The sequence below is a fragment of the Melospiza melodia genome, chromosome 24, assembly GCF_035770615.1.
Source record: "Melospiza melodia melodia isolate bMelMel2 chromosome 24, bMelMel2.pri, whole genome shotgun sequence".
Classification (NCBI taxonomy): domain Eukaryota; kingdom Metazoa; phylum Chordata; class Aves; order Passeriformes; family Passerellidae; genus Melospiza; species Melospiza melodia.
In genome coordinates, this window is record NC_086217.1 from 12,795,890 (window position 1) to 12,813,505 (window position 17,616).

General features: G+C 42.2%; 1 protein-coding gene across 1 annotated transcript in view; it reads right to left on the reverse strand.

Annotated features, from left to right (window-relative positions):
* Positions 1-3,437: 3,437 nt before the first annotated feature.
* Positions 3,438-17,616, reverse strand: part of FASN (fatty acid synthase) — a 41,533-nt gene continuing 27,354 nt past the window's right edge. Inside the window, exons 27-43 of the mRNA XM_063175718.1 lie at positions 17,376-17,579; positions 16,224-16,374; positions 15,528-15,706; positions 14,866-14,985; positions 14,602-14,724; positions 13,574-13,797; positions 13,056-13,257; positions 11,857-12,008; positions 11,277-11,368; positions 10,979-11,130; positions 10,437-10,679; positions 8,738-8,926; positions 7,971-8,198; positions 7,347-7,567; positions 6,711-6,809; positions 6,330-6,581; positions 3,438-5,240 (exon numbers count right to left, since the gene is read on the reverse strand). Coding sequence (XP_063031788.1) covers positions 5,103-5,240; positions 6,330-6,581; positions 6,711-6,809; positions 7,347-7,567; positions 7,971-8,198; positions 8,738-8,926; positions 10,437-10,679; positions 10,979-11,130; positions 11,277-11,368; positions 11,857-12,008; positions 13,056-13,257; positions 13,574-13,797; positions 14,602-14,724; positions 14,866-14,985; positions 15,528-15,706; positions 16,224-16,374; positions 17,376-17,579 — 2,969 coding nt within the window. The 3' untranslated portion in view covers positions 3,438-5,102. The remainder of the gene's footprint in view (positions 5,241-6,329; positions 6,582-6,710; positions 6,810-7,346; positions 7,568-7,970; positions 8,199-8,737; positions 8,927-10,436; positions 10,680-10,978; positions 11,131-11,276; positions 11,369-11,856; positions 12,009-13,055; positions 13,258-13,573; positions 13,798-14,601; positions 14,725-14,865; positions 14,986-15,527; positions 15,707-16,223; positions 16,375-17,375; positions 17,580-17,616) is intronic.

Consider the following 17,616-nt stretch of genomic DNA (forward strand, 5'->3'; position numbering starts at 1 on the left):
GCTGCGGCCGCTGGCGGCCCGCGCCGCCGCCCCGGGGCTCGCGGCCTGAGGCCCGCAGGCTGCCGCGACCGCTGCGCCCGGGCCGGGCACCGGCGCAGCCGGACGGTGCCACCGCCATCTCGCTCCGGCCGGCTCAGCGGTGCAGCCGCGCGCCGTCCCCTCCAGAAACAGCGGCGCTGCCAGCAGGGGCCGCGCGCGGGAGAGGCGCAGCGGTCGCGGGCCCCGCCGCGCTGCCCGGGGCGGCTGAGGAGCCGCAAAAGGGCGGCTGAGGAGCCGCAAAAAGGGGGCTGAGGAGCCGCAGCGGGGCAGCTGAGGGGCGCCGTGCGCGGGCGGTCTCCCCTCACGTGCCGCGGCGGCGCACGGAGCCCCGGCGCTCGGCCGGTACGCGCCACGCGCAGCGCGGCAGCAACTCCCGTCCTTTGTCCCCCAGCCTAAGCCCGGCGTCTTTGAGCGCTTGGGCCTCCGCCGCAGCCGGTGCCGACGGGAAGCGCCGTGACTGAGCATTGCAAGAGCTCGGACAAAGTGCGAGGCCTGTCCTGTCCTTGGTGTTGGATGGTAGGGGCAGAGAGGTGAAAATGGTCCACATGACTGAACCAAATGTAACAGCATCCATGGCAATATCGTTCATTTTGCATCATTTTATAAAGCTATTGATCATCACCAGTATGAGTACAGTGGAGGAGTTCTGCTTCTCTCAGCCAATACCTTCCAGCATATAAAAAATGCTCTATCTCTACTCCAGTCAAAACAGCAATGTAACTTGAGTTACAGGACTTCTTTTCTTCAGGAGAGAAAAACTCCAACAAAATCGTAACAAAGCACCATAGTCTACACAGTTACATGTATACTCCCATTGCTCAGTAAGCCTGTTAAGTCTGCCTCTCTGCAGCCTAAAGAACAAGATTGCTATTTTAAATATACAGCCTCTGCACCCCTGCTATTAGCACTATCCTTTCCTGTGATGAAACTGCTCCAGGGGTATTTTTTCTTTCTTTTGACCTGATTTACAGGCATGATGTCTTGTAACTTCTTGAAGTGCAAAAGAAACAAACACCTGCTTCCTATTCTACCTTAAGTCTTTTGGGTTTTACTTGACCTCCATTCTCAGCATCAGAGAACTTCACTTTCTGGTAGTGAAATAGAGATTTTTTGAATGCACTTGAATTAGCAATATGAATTAAGCATTTAAAGTTTTGCCTGTAGAACTATGTGTTGAATTTTAACCCTTCTACTTAAGAAACCCCTGCCATGGTGCAAAGGGCATAGGAAATGCAAATTTCTGAAGCTTCTTGCATAAAGAACAATACCAGAGGAGACCAAGGGAACCCAGATAAAGGAGCTCCTCTGGCTCCAAGCTAATCAAAGCCACAGACACACTCAGATAAGCACCAAGAGACCAAGGGCGCATGCGCAAAGGGAAAAGTTCAAAAGTTCAGCCAGGAGGAAGACCACAACCTTCAGCCTCAGAGACCACCAAAAGGCCCCCGTGCGACCACCACAGCCAACCACGCATGCCCAGAAGGGCGTGGAACTATTTAGCATACGAGGCGAGGACAGGCGGGGCCAGGGGTTGAATGTGCATGAAAAAATTGTGCAAACTATTGCATATGGAACACCCTTGTGAATAAAGAGGTGGGTCAGACTGAAGCTCGGGGCACAAGTTTTTCACGAGAGCTATCTCGCTTGTGCCGGGCACCGACATACATACCCACTTCATAACTATCTCTGGTTGTGGAGTCTATTTATTCCACGTATCGCTTCAGTAGTGCTAATTTATGTAACTAGTTCTATTAAACGGTGGCCCTTCTAGCATTATTTTTACTGCTATCTTCAGCAAGAGAGCTGTATTTCTTTGCCTTCTAAAGTGGTAGACTAGAAAAGGAAAATAATAGCTTTAATACTGGTGACAATATATGCTGTGTGCCATACATTCCTGAACTCTTTCTATTGCAGATTTAAGGTACATGGTCCATCATTTCAAAATGGCAATATGCATTTGTGACCCTAAACAGTTCCCCAGTCAGAGAAATGCTCTTCAGTCTTGAGACTGAGATCAGCATGGTTTTAGCGTGTGAGAAGCTATCTGAAAAGGATGGAATGCATCAGCTGACAAGAATCCCCACTTCAGTTTCACAGAAAGGGTAGGTATGAGGGACTTCACTTCTGTCCTTGTCTTCTCAAAACAAGAAACTGCAATATTGGATTTTGCCATCTGATATTATTCTACGTGTCTAATCTGATGGGCTACTGAGAAACGAGCAATACCAGCACTAATAAGGTTTTTATTTTTGGCACACTGTGTCCAGCAGCCAGTTATAATAATGGTTTACATGGCAGTAGCTCATAATCAGATAATTATGGGGAAAAAAGCCCTAAACATAACAATCTTCTGCTTTTCAAATAACAACCACAAGAACATTAACAGTATATGAGCTATAAGTTATTCTTCAGCAACTTCTATGACTAAAACAGTATTTTCAAGCTCTGCTTAGATGAAACCATACAGATTTGTTTATACAGGGAGCTTATCAAACTCCTGCTTCAACAGATGGGACGGCAGTAGTCCTTGCTCCTTCCACACAGTCCATTCAGATCTTACACACATTAGCACAGCACTATTTTACCCGTTTGCTTTCCATTTAATCCTTTCTTATTCCTTCCAGTTTTAAATATAACCAACACAAAAGTAGGATTCTTTCCCCTTTTTTTCAGGCTCACTACAACTGCCAGAAGTTAAACCAAACCAACTAGTCCTCACTGGTTTTGTTTTATGTAGTACCCAATGCCAGCAGGTGCAGGGACAGTGGGCAGTAGATATCATGAAGTCCCATGGTATATGCACACAGCTTACACAGCCACTCCAGTATTAGTATGCAGTATGCCTCACACAGCAGACACTTTCCTCCTTCTGTTACTGTCTAACACTTGGACATCATACCAAAAACTTCAGAGCATTTATAGCCATTGCGTGTCTGACCCTCAGAGAGGCCCTGAGGCAGATGCTATGGTCCCATTTTATAGACAGGGAAACTGAAGCAGGAGTATTAATGGCTTGTCCAATACTGCAAATAGAAGCCCATCTAAAAGTTCCCACTTGAATATTATGGCTGTAAACTGGTTGTATCTAAGGTACCAAAATCATGGCAACAACAAGCCATGCTTCAGAATACTAAGCCTTCATTGTTATGATTTTTATCATTATTACTATTATTATTTCTACAGACTACAAATCAGATATGTTAGCAGCAGTTTTTTTGCTTTATACCAAGAAGTGAGAGACTCCAGATGAAACAGGGGATTAAGAAATGGTAGAAAAGAATTCAAAATCCAACCAGTGATGAATTCTGTTTAATTCTAGAAAAGCCAAAAAGACACTCTTCAGACCAAAAAGTAATAATTAAAAGAAAAAGAAAAAAGAACAAGACATTTCAAAGTGGTTTAAGCTGACATTATGTTGTTTTATTTCAATTTCACAAAAGAAATACTTTATAAAACTAAAATCAGTTAACCCAGCCACTATCAACAGAGGGTGGTATAAGCAAAAGACACTAGGTCAGAACCTGCAGTGAAGAGCCATCTGTTCCTGTCACTGGAATGCTCCTGTACCACCAGAATACTTTACTGGGGAATGAAGAGAAGAGGGGTTTTACAGCAGTTTGGAGAAGAACAATAGCTCCTCCTAGCTGGTGCTTTGTTGCTACCCAGGTCTCCTCTGTATCATAAGTGTAACAAGGATTTACTGATTTCGGAAAGGACAGATCCAGCATAGCAAAGGCAAGAAATTTTTCAATTCAATTTTATGCACATTTCCTTTAAAAAGGTACTACTGTATTTTAAAATCAGACCATCAAACTGATTACTTAGCTAACTTATGTGGGATTTCCAGTCTCATTACCAAAAGGAAAATGAACACAAGGCTTAAGCAAGCCCTGTGCTAAATAAAATATTTACGGGCCTTGGGCAGATACCTGTATGGTTGCCTGAGCTTTGATTATGGGAGAGCAGGGATGGGAGGATTTGTTCAATTATTGTTAAGGAATTCTATTCCTCGCTCTCCCCATTCCAAATTTTTCATTGGGTGGCAAGACTGGAGGTGAAAGGGAATAAGGTAAAGCAATAATCTTAATGCTTTACTAAGGTTCTGATAGAGCAGGCCACAGAACCTTGCACAAATATAAACAAAGTACCTGCCTAGGGACAGCTTTGCCTGTTTTTATCATGCCCAAGTTATGGCTGTTCAATACAGCAGCATCTGTCAAACCTATCCACCCTATCCACCAGGCCCCTCTCTCCCCTGAAGAGTATATGATGGCAAGAATCCTTCCTTCTACCTAATGCTTTCTGAAAAGGTCAGGGCAGTGGGAGAAAGAAAAATAACCCAACAAAACCAACAAGAAATTAGATTATTTCAAAGATGGGCAACTTTCCCTTGTAGAATAAACCTTTCCCTCCAAAAAAGGATGTTTCTTTGCTCCTATAACCCACAATAAATTAAAACCAAGTAAGAAGTCTCTGGTTTGACACAATAAATACTTAGAATATAGCAAATTAAAAAATATAGTTACAAAACCCTCAATGGAATTCTCTTTCTGACTTAAACTGCAGACAGATTCTTCACAGATAAAAAGTATCTCCAAAATCAGCTGCAGTTCCTCTTCTCTCCCTGTTCACTAGGCTTGGTCAACAAGTGCTATCACATACCCTTTGGAATACTGTTAAGACAAAAACAACATAAAGCACAAGAAATCTACTCCTAAATTTGTTTGTTTTTTTTTTTATACTGCCAAGGGTGTAGGAAGCAACCATCTGTGGGGAACCCTCACTGCAGTGCACAGTGACAGAGTCACAGCACTGCAGTTAACATGGACAGGGAGACTAGGGGGAAAAACAGCCATAGAAAAGGAAGGAGACAGAACCCATAAATGTGGGAAAAGGAAAAGATAAGCAAGAAAGAAACAAAAAAGACCAATTGAGTCCAGCTGGACTTCTCAGCTCTGGCAGCAGAGCAGATGAGATGTTGAACAGGAAGAGTTCCTTGGGGCCTGTCATAACTAGGAATGTTGTTGGCATTTTCTTCATCATTGATAGTGAGGAAGTAGAAGTTAACCCTCTCTGACACTGACACGTGGCTCTGCCAGTGAGCTGTGGATGATCCCAATAATTGATTCAACACCGTCTCCCTCCAGCAAGGTGCGGTGATCTCCTTCAACAACGTGGACAGACACCTTCCCATCGCATACCTGCGTAAGTATGAAAAAGAAAAACTTTTCATTCACAATTTACAACCAGCTGGTCACCTAGCCACTTTGGGTTTGTTAGTCTTCCAAGTTACTCATAATTCAGACCACTGTCTCTATCGAACTCAGCTAAAAATGGCACCAGTTTTACTCTGACACATTTTCACAGATCAGCTGTGGTGCACTGTTTGGAACTGGTGTTTTAAAGCACAATAGTCTGACAACCTGACAGGTGATCCACTCAAATATAAGCTGGGCAGGAAGTTAACCAACCTAGTACCAAAAGAATAATTTACCAACAGTATCAAAGAATGAATGATAAAATAGCTACTTCCAAGCCCTTAAGCAAAGAAAACACACACACACACATCCCCCCCCCCCCCTCCACGCCTTCTCCCACCACCAGAAATTTTCCTTGAAGGTCATTATGTAACTTTAATAATGTATAAGTTAGCCTGGAATCAATAATGACTAAGCTGGGTATCTGAAAGGATAGGAGATGCCAGAAGCAGGAAGGGAATTCTGACAATCACTTCCTTTTCCCTGGTATTTGCACCAATTTAAGCCTTGTGTGTGAGCAGGAGCTGAAGAACCTTATCTGGACTATGGGCCAAACCCCAACTTTTTTTAGACCACAAGAAACCCACTTTAACTACTACCTTCTAAGTGAAGAAGAGGTAACTCAGAAAAAGCTGCCTTTATTCTCATAAGACTGACACTTGCTCTTTAGAAGGCTGCCCTCATTCCGTGAATTAGCTTCAGGGTCTACAGTGAAAAGAGATTGCTCTCTTTTAACATCATTATTATCCAAAGTCATTCTAGAGAGCCGCAAGAATCAGCTACAGAAAACATTTCCTATATACTGGAAAGACTTTCTGGCCTTCACTACCCACAGAAAATGCCTGAAACCAATAAACTTATTTGCTTTTGGAGACTTCTTATTCTTGTTAGAGCACAGCAGCTGCAGAACAATAATGTCTTTAAGGTTGGTTTTGTCCTTTTTTTCTCAGTAAGGGTGATTTCCCATGCTTTCCTTTGGCTTCCCCAAATACCAGAAGAAATTCAACAGTCATCAATGGGGCTATGACTGACCTCTGAGAGTTTATAGTCTCTACCCAGACCTTCCTCATATTCATTGCGAGACTTTGCCCGCATCAGTGTCACATTCCCATGATACTTGGAGTCTGGTATATACTTGTCAGCAGCCTTCAGCTTATGGTAAAATGAAGTAGCAGCAAAGCTGAGTGCTTCACGATTGATGTTTGTATGAATCTCAGTTATTAGGTCTACAGCAGCATTCACACGAGCCTGCAGATCTTTCAGGGGCAGAAGAACCTCCAGCAGCTGGAAATATTAAAATTTTTTTCACATTAGTCTCAACAGCTGAGAATTCATCTCAATTAAACAAAAAAAAAACATACACTCTCTTGTGCAATATCAAGACACATGGATTTCGAAGATAAGAAACAGTACCTTATTATGTTCAGTGCCCGTAAATTGCTGAACAAAGACACACAATGCTTCGGTCTCCAGTTCAGCCTCATTTCCTTGGGTCAGTTTGGCTCTGTAGCTCTGGAAGAGAGAAGAATACAATGTGAACGTGAGAGGAATGTGCCCAATATTAAAAGTCAGATAAAAACAGTAACAGAACCAAAGGTGTGAACTGGGAAAAAAAAGGAAGGGGGAAAATCCCTTCAAGACAGATTAGAAAGCAAATCCACAGGTGGCAATTGCTAAGAGCCTAGTATTCTCTAAAGTAATTGAATATGAAATGAAAATGGGAACCCTTAAGCAAGGTTTCCTCACACCACTACAAGAGGACCTTGACTTGCACCAGGATCTTCCAGAAGACATACTAATATTATGATTTATCATAGCAAGAGCAACATTTTTGCTTGAACTCTTTCCATTTAATGAAGACCACCTCTCATGTGCTTCTACCCTTCAGCCATCTCTAAGCATCCACTGTCTAAAGCTTTCTTCATAATCTTTGTGAAAGTCTGTCAGCTTTTCAGATTACTCATATCCAGAATAGCAAGCTTTGAGAAAAATGAGCCTTGATGAGAGAGGATGGGGTCCCCAGAAAGAAGAGTCTCTTTGTGCCCTTACCTGGGTATATGCTGCCACAAAGGAATGAGACCCATCAAAAAGGAATAAACTGTTGAGTGCATGGGAAGCATTTTGTTGTGCTTGCAGCTGGGAACACATTTCAAAGGCTACACAGGCACCAAAAGAGTATCCAGCAATGCGGTAAGGTCCTTCAGGCTGTATCTGCTTCATGCAACCAATGTAATAGGCTGCCAGGCTTTGGATGCTGTCCAAAGGAGCGGCTGGAACATGGAAGTGAGTTAGAAAGACTCGTGAAAAGACACTGGCAGAGACAAATTATGTTTTCATGCACTCAGAAACAATCCTGTTGGAAACATTCAGGTTATTTTGCAGGTAAATTACTAAATTATTGTTAACAACTTGCATTTAGGACAAGTAATAGTAATATTGCTGCCTTCCAAGGACAGGTTGAACAGGATGCTTTGACTTTTGTATACATAAACTCTTCAATTTCATCCATTATTCTTCTTGATACCGGGGATGTTTGACATGACCCTCTGCAGACTAATAGGCCTGATACTTGTTCCTCCAAGTTTAATCGTCTAGAAACAAAGCCCTCTCTAAAAGCAACTACAGTTCAGAATGTTATGTTTGCAAATTCAAGATGCTGAAGAACTGAGATACCTTTTGTGCACTGGAGCCCATAGCAGGGCATGTGAAGTCTGGAGGCCAGAGTGTGGAAAACTGCAATGGATCCTTCAATGGGGTGAACGAGGAAAAGAGGGCGCTCCATGCTCTGAACATCATTTAGACGAGTGATTGTTGGTGCTTCTGGGTTCACCAGTAAGTTGTTCAAATCTAGTTTTGGAGGTTCGCCTGGGCCTGCCTTCATCAGTGGGGATGACTTCAGCTCTTTGAAGGAAAGCACACCAGACAAACCCAATTAGCTTCAGGGTCAGTTTTGGTCATGTAGCCATACTCTTAAAGGAAAACTTCAGGGCTAGGGCTGCCCTAGATTAGCCTGCTGCCTCACTACATCATCAGATCATAGAAGCAGAAATCTTTCTACTGTCAACTGCTCTGCAGCAACTGCATATGATTTTAGCTTCCTGTGAATGTGAAATTACATTGTTTATTCCCCAGACAAGTAAAAGGTCTCAAATTGCATCCCACACATAGCTACATGAGAGTACTCATGCATGCAGCTGCTAGCCATGCAAGAAAGCAGATTGCACACTTGCCTTGCTTGTACACCCTGCTCCCAGAAATGATGGGCCTGTCCTAGTGGTCAAAACACTTCTGTGACATGTCTGTCACTTAAAAGCTATTCAATTATAACCTTATTTCATGATCTGATAGAGGTTTATGTCACTAGAGATGAAAGCAACAGATTGGAAGCTTAATTATTTGGATTCAGGTGACTGGTAGCAACCTTAATTCAGACACTTTACCCTCTGCTGTCTTGGACTTCGAGGAAAGTTCACGCAGTTTGTTGATTGTAAGGAGACGAATTTCTCTCATGGTCATAACGATGTCATAGTCTCTCTCCAGTGTCTGGCGCACCTCCACACCCATCAAGGAATCCAAGCCCAAGTCAGCCAAGGAACTCTCAGCATTCAGACTGCTCACATCACGGACCCCTGAGAACAAAAGAGCATACTAGCATAATGCCAATTTCTTTTCAGCTCTTGGTCTCTCTAGCAGCCTTCTCCACTCTCTTCTATCTCTCAATAAACTTCAGCTGTAGAGCTGCAGTTTACCTTTCAGGATCATCTAGTACTTTCATAAACCACCTATTCTATAACCCCCACCTTGTCATATGGGATCTAGTATTTAGAGTACATATTAATGTGCACAGATTTATGACAGGGGATACCTCACTCCCAACTAAATAGCTGTGAATATTTTCACATCAGCTCTAGACCAAATACAGATCAGTTAGTCAGCTAGACAGATTCCACACACTGGAGGCTCTAATTGAAAACTGCAGTCCTAGACCTAACACTCAGCTACACCAAGATTGAAGTTATCAGTGTCAGTGATGGTTGGCTGCAACACTTGATGTCTACAACGCTGGAGGAGGAGGTGATACATTTAGGCTTCATTTCCCTTTTCTCCTTTATTTTTCTGACTGTTCAATCTCTCACTCCCTCCTTACCTGCAGAAGGCCTCTCATAATAACACCTGCATCTTCAGCGCTTTGTCCCTTCCTCCACCTTGTATAGCCCCATGTTGCTACCCTTCCCACATTAGGCTTCATTACTAGCTCCTCCTTTGTTGCTTTCATACTCTCCTCTTCCAAAGTAATCCCGTAGCAGTGTGGTTTCCCAGACCCTTTCCTATTGCTTCTAAAAGCCACATCTGCCCTGAGAAATCAGATTTCTCAGTGTCAGTGAGTTGCATACAACTCCTTAAGTAATACTCAGGAGACTGTCTTTTATTTATCAGTACCTTTTTTGGTAGAAAACAAAGGGTCACTAGACAGTTCTGCCTGCAATAGAGATAACTGAAGTGGGACATAATAGACAGAGCTGACAGCAATTATTCAGTATCAACACAAAAATAAGAGACACAATGGTAAAATAAAGCAGATTCAAGACAGACAGAAGGACATGGCACTTGTAATGCATAGTTAAGCTATGGTTACTAGATGTTCACATGGGATGACAGAGTTGGTAAGTGAATAAAATACCAGTCAAGCAATAAGTAGAGAAAAGCTATTTTTTGTGGCATGGGAACATATCAAGGTGAATATTTGAAAGCTGGAACAGTACTCAGGAAGTTAGTTATGTATTTACTGTCTTACATGCTGTCCCAGAATTTTGCTCTTGGGGACTGTTCCCTGTTGATTCTCCATTTGGAGAAAGGTACCAGCTCACTCTAAATAAAACCCAAGACTCTGGAGTATATATGCGTATCTATGTAAACACATTAACGGAGGAAAACCCATAAAAGAAACAGTCCTTATTTGAGAGAAGGAGCAGTGTAAAGGGGGAAAAAAAAAAGCCAACAGTCTCACAACAGCAACATTGCTACAACACAGGGGACCAGGAAGAGATGCTGAGCAGAGGACCTACAGCAGCACCACTGCTTTCCAAAGGTAATGAGAGAGTAGGCACCATCCAGTAGTACTTGAGTGACAGCACTTACCCAGGATGTGAGCAACAGCTTCTACAAGATCCCGCTGACTACCTCCTTCAGCTTTCGCTGAGACCTTCTCTGCTAGGACAAAACTGGACATGACAGGATGAGGTTGATTCAGGAAAACATCGAGCACCTCCAGGCATGAGCTCATTTGTTGGGGAATTGTTCCCCCCACCACAATGTCTTTGTTTCCCATTGTCTTCATCAAGATACCCACATCACCAATGGCTCCCCACTGGATTGCCAGGCCTGGAGAAGAAATTAGAAGAACACACTAAGCAGCTAACTAAAGCAGATGGCAGGAACAGGAGTGAGTTAATAAAAAAGGAACTTAATAATGAGCTATGCTAAGGCCTGCATTTCCTTTGTACTGTTAAATGGTGAGTATTCATTCACACATGAATGACTCAGCATAACATCTAGGAGCAGAAAACAGCCTTCAAAAGACTTTATAACTCCAGATAAGTGCATAGGTTTCTGGTGAGCTGGTCCTCATCTGGATGTTTGGCAAGATAGTATATACTGTGCAATGAGTAAAGTCATCTTACCTGGGAGTCCATCATGATGCCGCTGCTCACAGATACGCTCCATGGTAGAATTGGCAAAGCCGTAATTACTTTGCCCAGCATTTCCTCTTCCACAGCTTACAGAGGAGAATACAACGAAATAGTCCAGGTCTGGACACTTCTTACGAGTCACCCTTGGAACCGAGCAGGAGAAACCTCATCAGAAAAACCTGCTTAGTGTATTACTGTCAAAGGCTAGTGCAAGACTAAAACAACTAAGCTTGATCAGTTCCTTGACTTTAAAAACAGTTCTTATTTGTCCCTTCTACCAGACACTTACCAATCCAAATGAAGGGTGCCTGAATACTTTGGCTTGTTGACCTCGCAGAATAATTCTGGTGTCTGATTTTCAATCATGCCATCTCTAAGGACCTATGGGGGGGGTGGGAAGAGGGATTAAAAAAAAAAAAGTGTAGTTTCTCTGTTTAAATATGCCACATGGCTTGAGATATGAGAGGATATCGCTACACAATGTATTTTTGTAAATTCACAGTACAGACATATCTGGAATATCCCAAAATATGACAACATGCCTTTTGCCAAGTCTGCTTTTTTCAGTATTTTTTCTGTACTGACACAGCAAAAATTCTGGCAAGCTCTATGTGGGATTTTTCTTGTCCGCAAGAGGCTAGGACAACATTTGTCTCATCACAGAACTGAACTCACTGGCCAAATACTGTTGCTTCTCAGGTCAAGGGAACAGACCCATAAGCCTTTAGTCACCAGGTAGGACCAAAGTATAGTGTCCTTTGAAACACAGAGAACTTAACTAAAATTGTACGAAGCCTGACTGCTTTTAGTTAAAAAGTCACATGAATGGATGTTGCTTCTTACAAGTCCTGAGCATTTTTGTCACTTACCACAGCCAAATTAAAGATGCCACCAACTGGTCCAAGCTTCAAAGCCTCTTCTATTAATTGCTGTGTTCCTTCTAGTGTTCCAATATCACTGGTAGATACCAGCACTTTGATTCCCAGTGCCTTCCACTCTTGAACACGTTTAGCCTGATAACCTAGAAGAAATAAAGGTGGACAGTGCCTTGCATGAAGAATCCCAAATGTAAGGCTTTGGTTAAGCTGCTCCTTTATGCTTCTCTGACTAGATAGGGACTGAATAGCTAAATAATTCCTGATTCAGCTATGAGATAAAAATTGTACAAAATTTCAACAGCAGCTAGAAATCATTTGAATTTCAGAAATTCTACATAGATAAAGTGGAGAACAGCACTGGGAGAACCTAAGGGCTGGGGTGGTGGTGGGAGGAAGGAAGGAAAAAAACAAACAACTGCGAAGAGAAATTAACAAAAATTTGGGTACTGAGATAGGGAAAACTGGTTAGATTAGAGCAAAGCAACAGATTATAGTAGCACAACCAGAAATTGAAAATTTGTATTTTATCAATGGGTTTGTACACACAAGTGGTGTGATTGTGAACTTGCCAAAAGAAAGAAGAAACCTGTAGAGACAGAGAGGATTTGAGTTATGAGTGAATTTGTATGAGGAAATACTGAAGACTATCACTGATAAATCTCAATGCTGCCACTGTAATCAAACTAATGCCTTAAATCTGAGTAAAAATGTTTATGCATGCTATCAGATAGTAAGGTTCATCTTTACAGATGAGCTATCTAAGGAGCAAGAGTGAGCATCCACATATGAGGAACAAAGTATCTTTAACAAGGAGTTTTTAGGCCCTTCCTTGTGGCATGTGATCTAACATACTACAGCCAGTGGACAAGTCAGTGAGGTAGCCAGACTTTGCAGAGGGCATAAAGATAAAAGAAAGGCTACAGAAAAAACCCTGTATAAGAGAGAAAATGGGTTGATAGAAATAGGAAGCATAAAAGGGGGAAAGTAGTAATTGGAATAAACGGTCAAGCGAAAAGATTGTTCCTCCTTTACAATAAAGGAGACAACAGCTTGAAATGAGATAATACAGGAAAGAGAAGAGATCAAGACATGATTAGTCACCAACAGGACCCTTAAAATGGAGAGAAACTACAAACTGAGGTCTGTTGAAAGGCAGTCATATTCCCTGCTCCCTTACAATTTTTGCTTACCAGTTCGTATGCCAGAACGAGATGTCAGTATAATTTTCTGTGCTCCTCTCTCAACTAGCCACTGTGCCAACTCCAGCCCAAATCCTCCCAGGCCCCCTGTGATGATGTAGGACTTCGTAGGTGGACAGGAGGTTCGGGAGATTGCAGAGATTTTAACTGGTTCAGACTTTCTTAAAGGATACTCCTTTTCCTCTTCTTGGACCTTCCCCCACAAAAAAAAAACAACCAAGAACCAGAAACAACACACACACACACGCAAAAAAGAAGGTAGTTACAATTAGATAATCAGATACATAATGCATTTCTTATCTTTTCATGCTATGCTACTTCAGTCAATAGGAATGGACCTCGTCGAATAAGTGCCAGACTTGACAGTTACAATTGTGACAGTGTCAGCAGTAAAAACTGACCCTGTGCTGCCCTACTCGTAGACATTCAACTCAAAATGGATCAAAATACCCAACAGTCACCAGAGGATGGCCAGACGTATCAGAGAATCAAAATCATTATTGCATTACCTTGATGATAACTTTGCCAATATGTTTTCCTTGTGCCATGAATCTGAAGGCAGCTTCTACCTCTTCTTTGTTGAAGACCGAACTCCTCAGGGGCTTTACTACACCATCTCTTATGCCTTTCTTCAACAGCTCTGATACTACTTCCCACTCTTGGTTTCCCTCATCAAATATTGAATCTAGTAGGATCCCATGAAATGCCACATTTTTGAGGAAGAGAGACATTCCTAGAAAAAGCAACTTAGTTATGATCTGATGCTGCTGACATCTCAAAATGGAGCCTACCCTCTGCTTCAGAAACATTTCTGGGCAGGTTACAGGAGTAAAGCAGTCAGATGCTTGAATTCTACATTTTCCAAACTCATTCTTGCAGATATTCTCCAATTCATAACATTATGTTGTTCTCTTACAAGCAGACCAGTTTCACAGAAATGCAACTCCAAAAAATTGTGTGTTGAGAGGACAAGCTATATCATGGTCAGTCTGATATTAAAAAGAACAGTTTTTGTCTAGTGACAGCTGAGTTAGAGTCCCAGGAGAGCTATAATCCTGCATACATCATGTCTACCTCCACAGGAGACTTCCTCATAGCAAGGTTTTCCAATATGATAGGATTTTTGAAATTTAATTAGAATACGGAAGCAGGCTGTCAACGCTATATGCAATCATTCTACAACAGGAGAACATTGCTGTAATTTTTCATTGACACATCACCTTACAAAATTCAAAAATTTTTTCCCATAGAAGAGAAATCAGGGTTATCTTGCCCTGTGCCTTCAAAACTGGTAGATGCTGTTGACTGCCTTGAGGGACAAGAGGCCTTGCAGAGGGGTCTGGATAGACTGGAACACCAAGCAATCATAAGTGATACAAAATTTAACAAATGTCAGTTGTGCACCTGAGCCCTACTAACACCAGACATAAGTATAAATTTTGAGGAGGCTGGAGAGCTGTCCTGCAGAAAAGGGCACATGCGGTGCTGGGCAGGAGCTAAAACCTAATGAGAGGTGCTTTTCAATGCCCCATCTTACCAAGCTGACTGTTGTTAGATAGATCAAATTTGCCTATTTCCAAGAAGCGGCCATGTCGAGCAAGACAACGCAAACTGGCTTGCAGCTTCTCTTCTGCCAAGGAATTTAACACGAGGTTGACACCTGCAATGAAATGAGAAGCACCTACTTAACTCTGCTGAGAGCCTAACCCTGTCTTCTAGTGACTCATATTGTCTTTAGAATGCACAACTGATAATGTGGCTTAGCTGACAAAAAAAAGGAAAAATATTTATTGAACTTCACCTTTTCCATTGGTAACTCGAAGTATATGTTGCTCAAATGCAGTATCTCTGGAGCTGGAAAAGCTATTAGCATCTAGCTGTGGAAATCTTGCTTGGAGATACTTACGTTTCTCAGCGGAACCTGGAAGTAGAAGACAGGTTGAAAGATGTCACTAATTTGATTTTTATGATGAAACAGCCCATTTTCCACTGCACATCTTTCCCCCAAGGACTGTAAATCTAAGAAGCCATCTCCAAGCTTTCAGTCTCTCAAGATGTCAGACTCTAGAACAAAGGCTGTCTGGTTGCTACTGCTCATTTATGAGATAGAGCAAGGACCAGAAACAGATGAGAGCCTTTCAATTGACAGGCTCCAATTTGATCCATGTTACTAAATGTAAAATGAGGAAGCCATGCTCTTCTTCCAGGCTTTTGATTATATAATGTACAGAGACAGATAAATTTGACTGTGCTGTGGAATTTTCAAGCACAGAGTCAGTAGCTGTATTTACTATGTAACCAGTTCTCAGCCTGAAACTAGATCAAAGCTACAGCAGATCACATTGGGAGGGGAATAAGTATATACCTAAATAGGTATATATATTTCTGTATGTGTACACACACATGCTTCCTCTATTAGCTATAATCTCTCTCTCCCCATGACTTTGGGCCCTCAGTACTCACCTACAGTAGTAAAGACACGGCAGCCCATGCTCAGGGCAATGGCAATGGCTGCTTGGCCCACACCTCCTGAGCCAGAGTGAATCAGGACACTCTCACCCTTCTTCATACCACCTCGAACCACCAAAGCATAATAAGCAGTGGCATAAACCACAGGCACTGAAGCTGCTTCTTCCAGAGTCCTAAAGAGCAAAGTGGAAGGAGGTATCTTTAACCTTGGGAAAGACTACTAGATTCTCCTGATGAAATCTGCCTTTCTCCAACAGAAAGGTTCCACTGCTGAGATAGATAAGAAAGTGTTAAGATAAGATAGATAGAAAACATAGATAAGAAAGCGTCAATCATACAGCAGACTACCACAGCTGCCAAACACAGACAGGTTTCATTATTCTGCAAAAATATTTCACTAACTAACCAGTAACATAACAAACACCGATATCCCAGAGTATCCTGAAACACGTGAAGCTAAGAGCCCAAAAAAAGATGAGAACCTTGTGTAAGCCACTGTACAAAAACTAGTGCTGCTGAACTCCTGCAGTGAATCTAATGCAAAATTCTACAGTTTCTTGGCACACTCTAACCCTGTTAACATTTGACAGAGATGAATCTAGCCATTGTGCAGCACTCAGGTTTGATCAGAGCTGTCGTCAGCCTCAGGCAGGAAGGCAAATCTTAACCAGAAAACAGAAGCTGACCTACCAGTTTTCAGGCACCTCCCATAGAAACCTTTTTTCACAGTCTACCACTGTGGCCAGCCCCTTTGCTGGCAGCAATCCCATTACTCTTCTTCCAGCCGTGTCCCGTCCTGAGAACTCCATGCCCAGCATGCACTGCTGCAAAGCCCAGTTACCTGAAAGAACATTAACACCCTTTACAAAAAAAGAAAATTATCTTCTAAAATTCCTATTCTACAGCAGCAGACCCTGAAAGTCTAAACCTCTGAGATTTGTCTCTTCTGTACACAGTTCATAAATTGTCATAGTTAATGGCTCACTGCAAGAGTAGTGGAAAAGGACTTGGTCTCATTAAATCATGAGCACTTATCCTTGATGACATTGCATTAGTTTCCAGTTTTCATCTGAGAAATATCATGAAAACACCTTGTTTCAGAGGCAATTCTGTCCCTCAGAAAAAGAATTGTATATAAACTATAAAGATGATCACCGCAAAATATGAATTTTTGATAATTCATGTTTTAGGCAGACACTTATGTCAGTCATAGAATCGTAGAATGGCTTGTGTTGGAAGAGACCTTAAAGATCATCTACTTCCAACCTTCTGCCATGCACAGAGGCAACTTTCATTATGCCAAGTGGTTCAGCCATGAAGGAAACCCAGCCCTACTCAAATCACTAAATTTTAACATGCTCCATCCCCTCTCTTTTAAATACATATTTTAAAACCATTTCATACACATTACATTAATTCTTAACTCGCTATGAAGTTAGTACTACCTCCATTTCGTAAACAGGCAATTACTTCATCGTGCATTTTTCCTCCCTGAAATTCAAGCGCGTCCATCAGCATGGCAAAAGGCAACTTCGACATTCTCACCTTGGTATTTACCATGCCCATCTCTGGAACCTCTATCAACATATTTTATCTCACACTTGGTATCTGTGCAATGTGGCAAGCAACACTTCTCAGAGCATAGTTTGTTAATTGGAAAAAAATGGAACTGTAACTGGAAGTAGAACTTGGGAACCTTTTGGTGTACAGCCCTGCAGCAGAGTTGTACTTCCTTCTCAAAAGCATGCTTTCTGGCATACAATCTAGCCAGTGCATAACTAACAATCAAGAGATTAATTCTAGAACCACAATACATATCCTTTTAGTGTAACTTTAACTCACCAGGGATAGCATCTGGAGAAAGCTTCCCCGTGGCCAGCATAATGTCCCGGAAGTTGAGAGATGCGTAATAGACTTTGCAGAGTAAAACATTGGGATCAGTTGTGTGGAAGTGTCGAAGTGGGGAGACAATCCAGCGAAGAGATGAGAGATCTCCACGAGTTAGCACATTCACATAGGCATATTCTGTCAGCTCCTGAGGTTGTGCTGCAGAAGAAGGAACAGTAAGAACTTAGACATATTA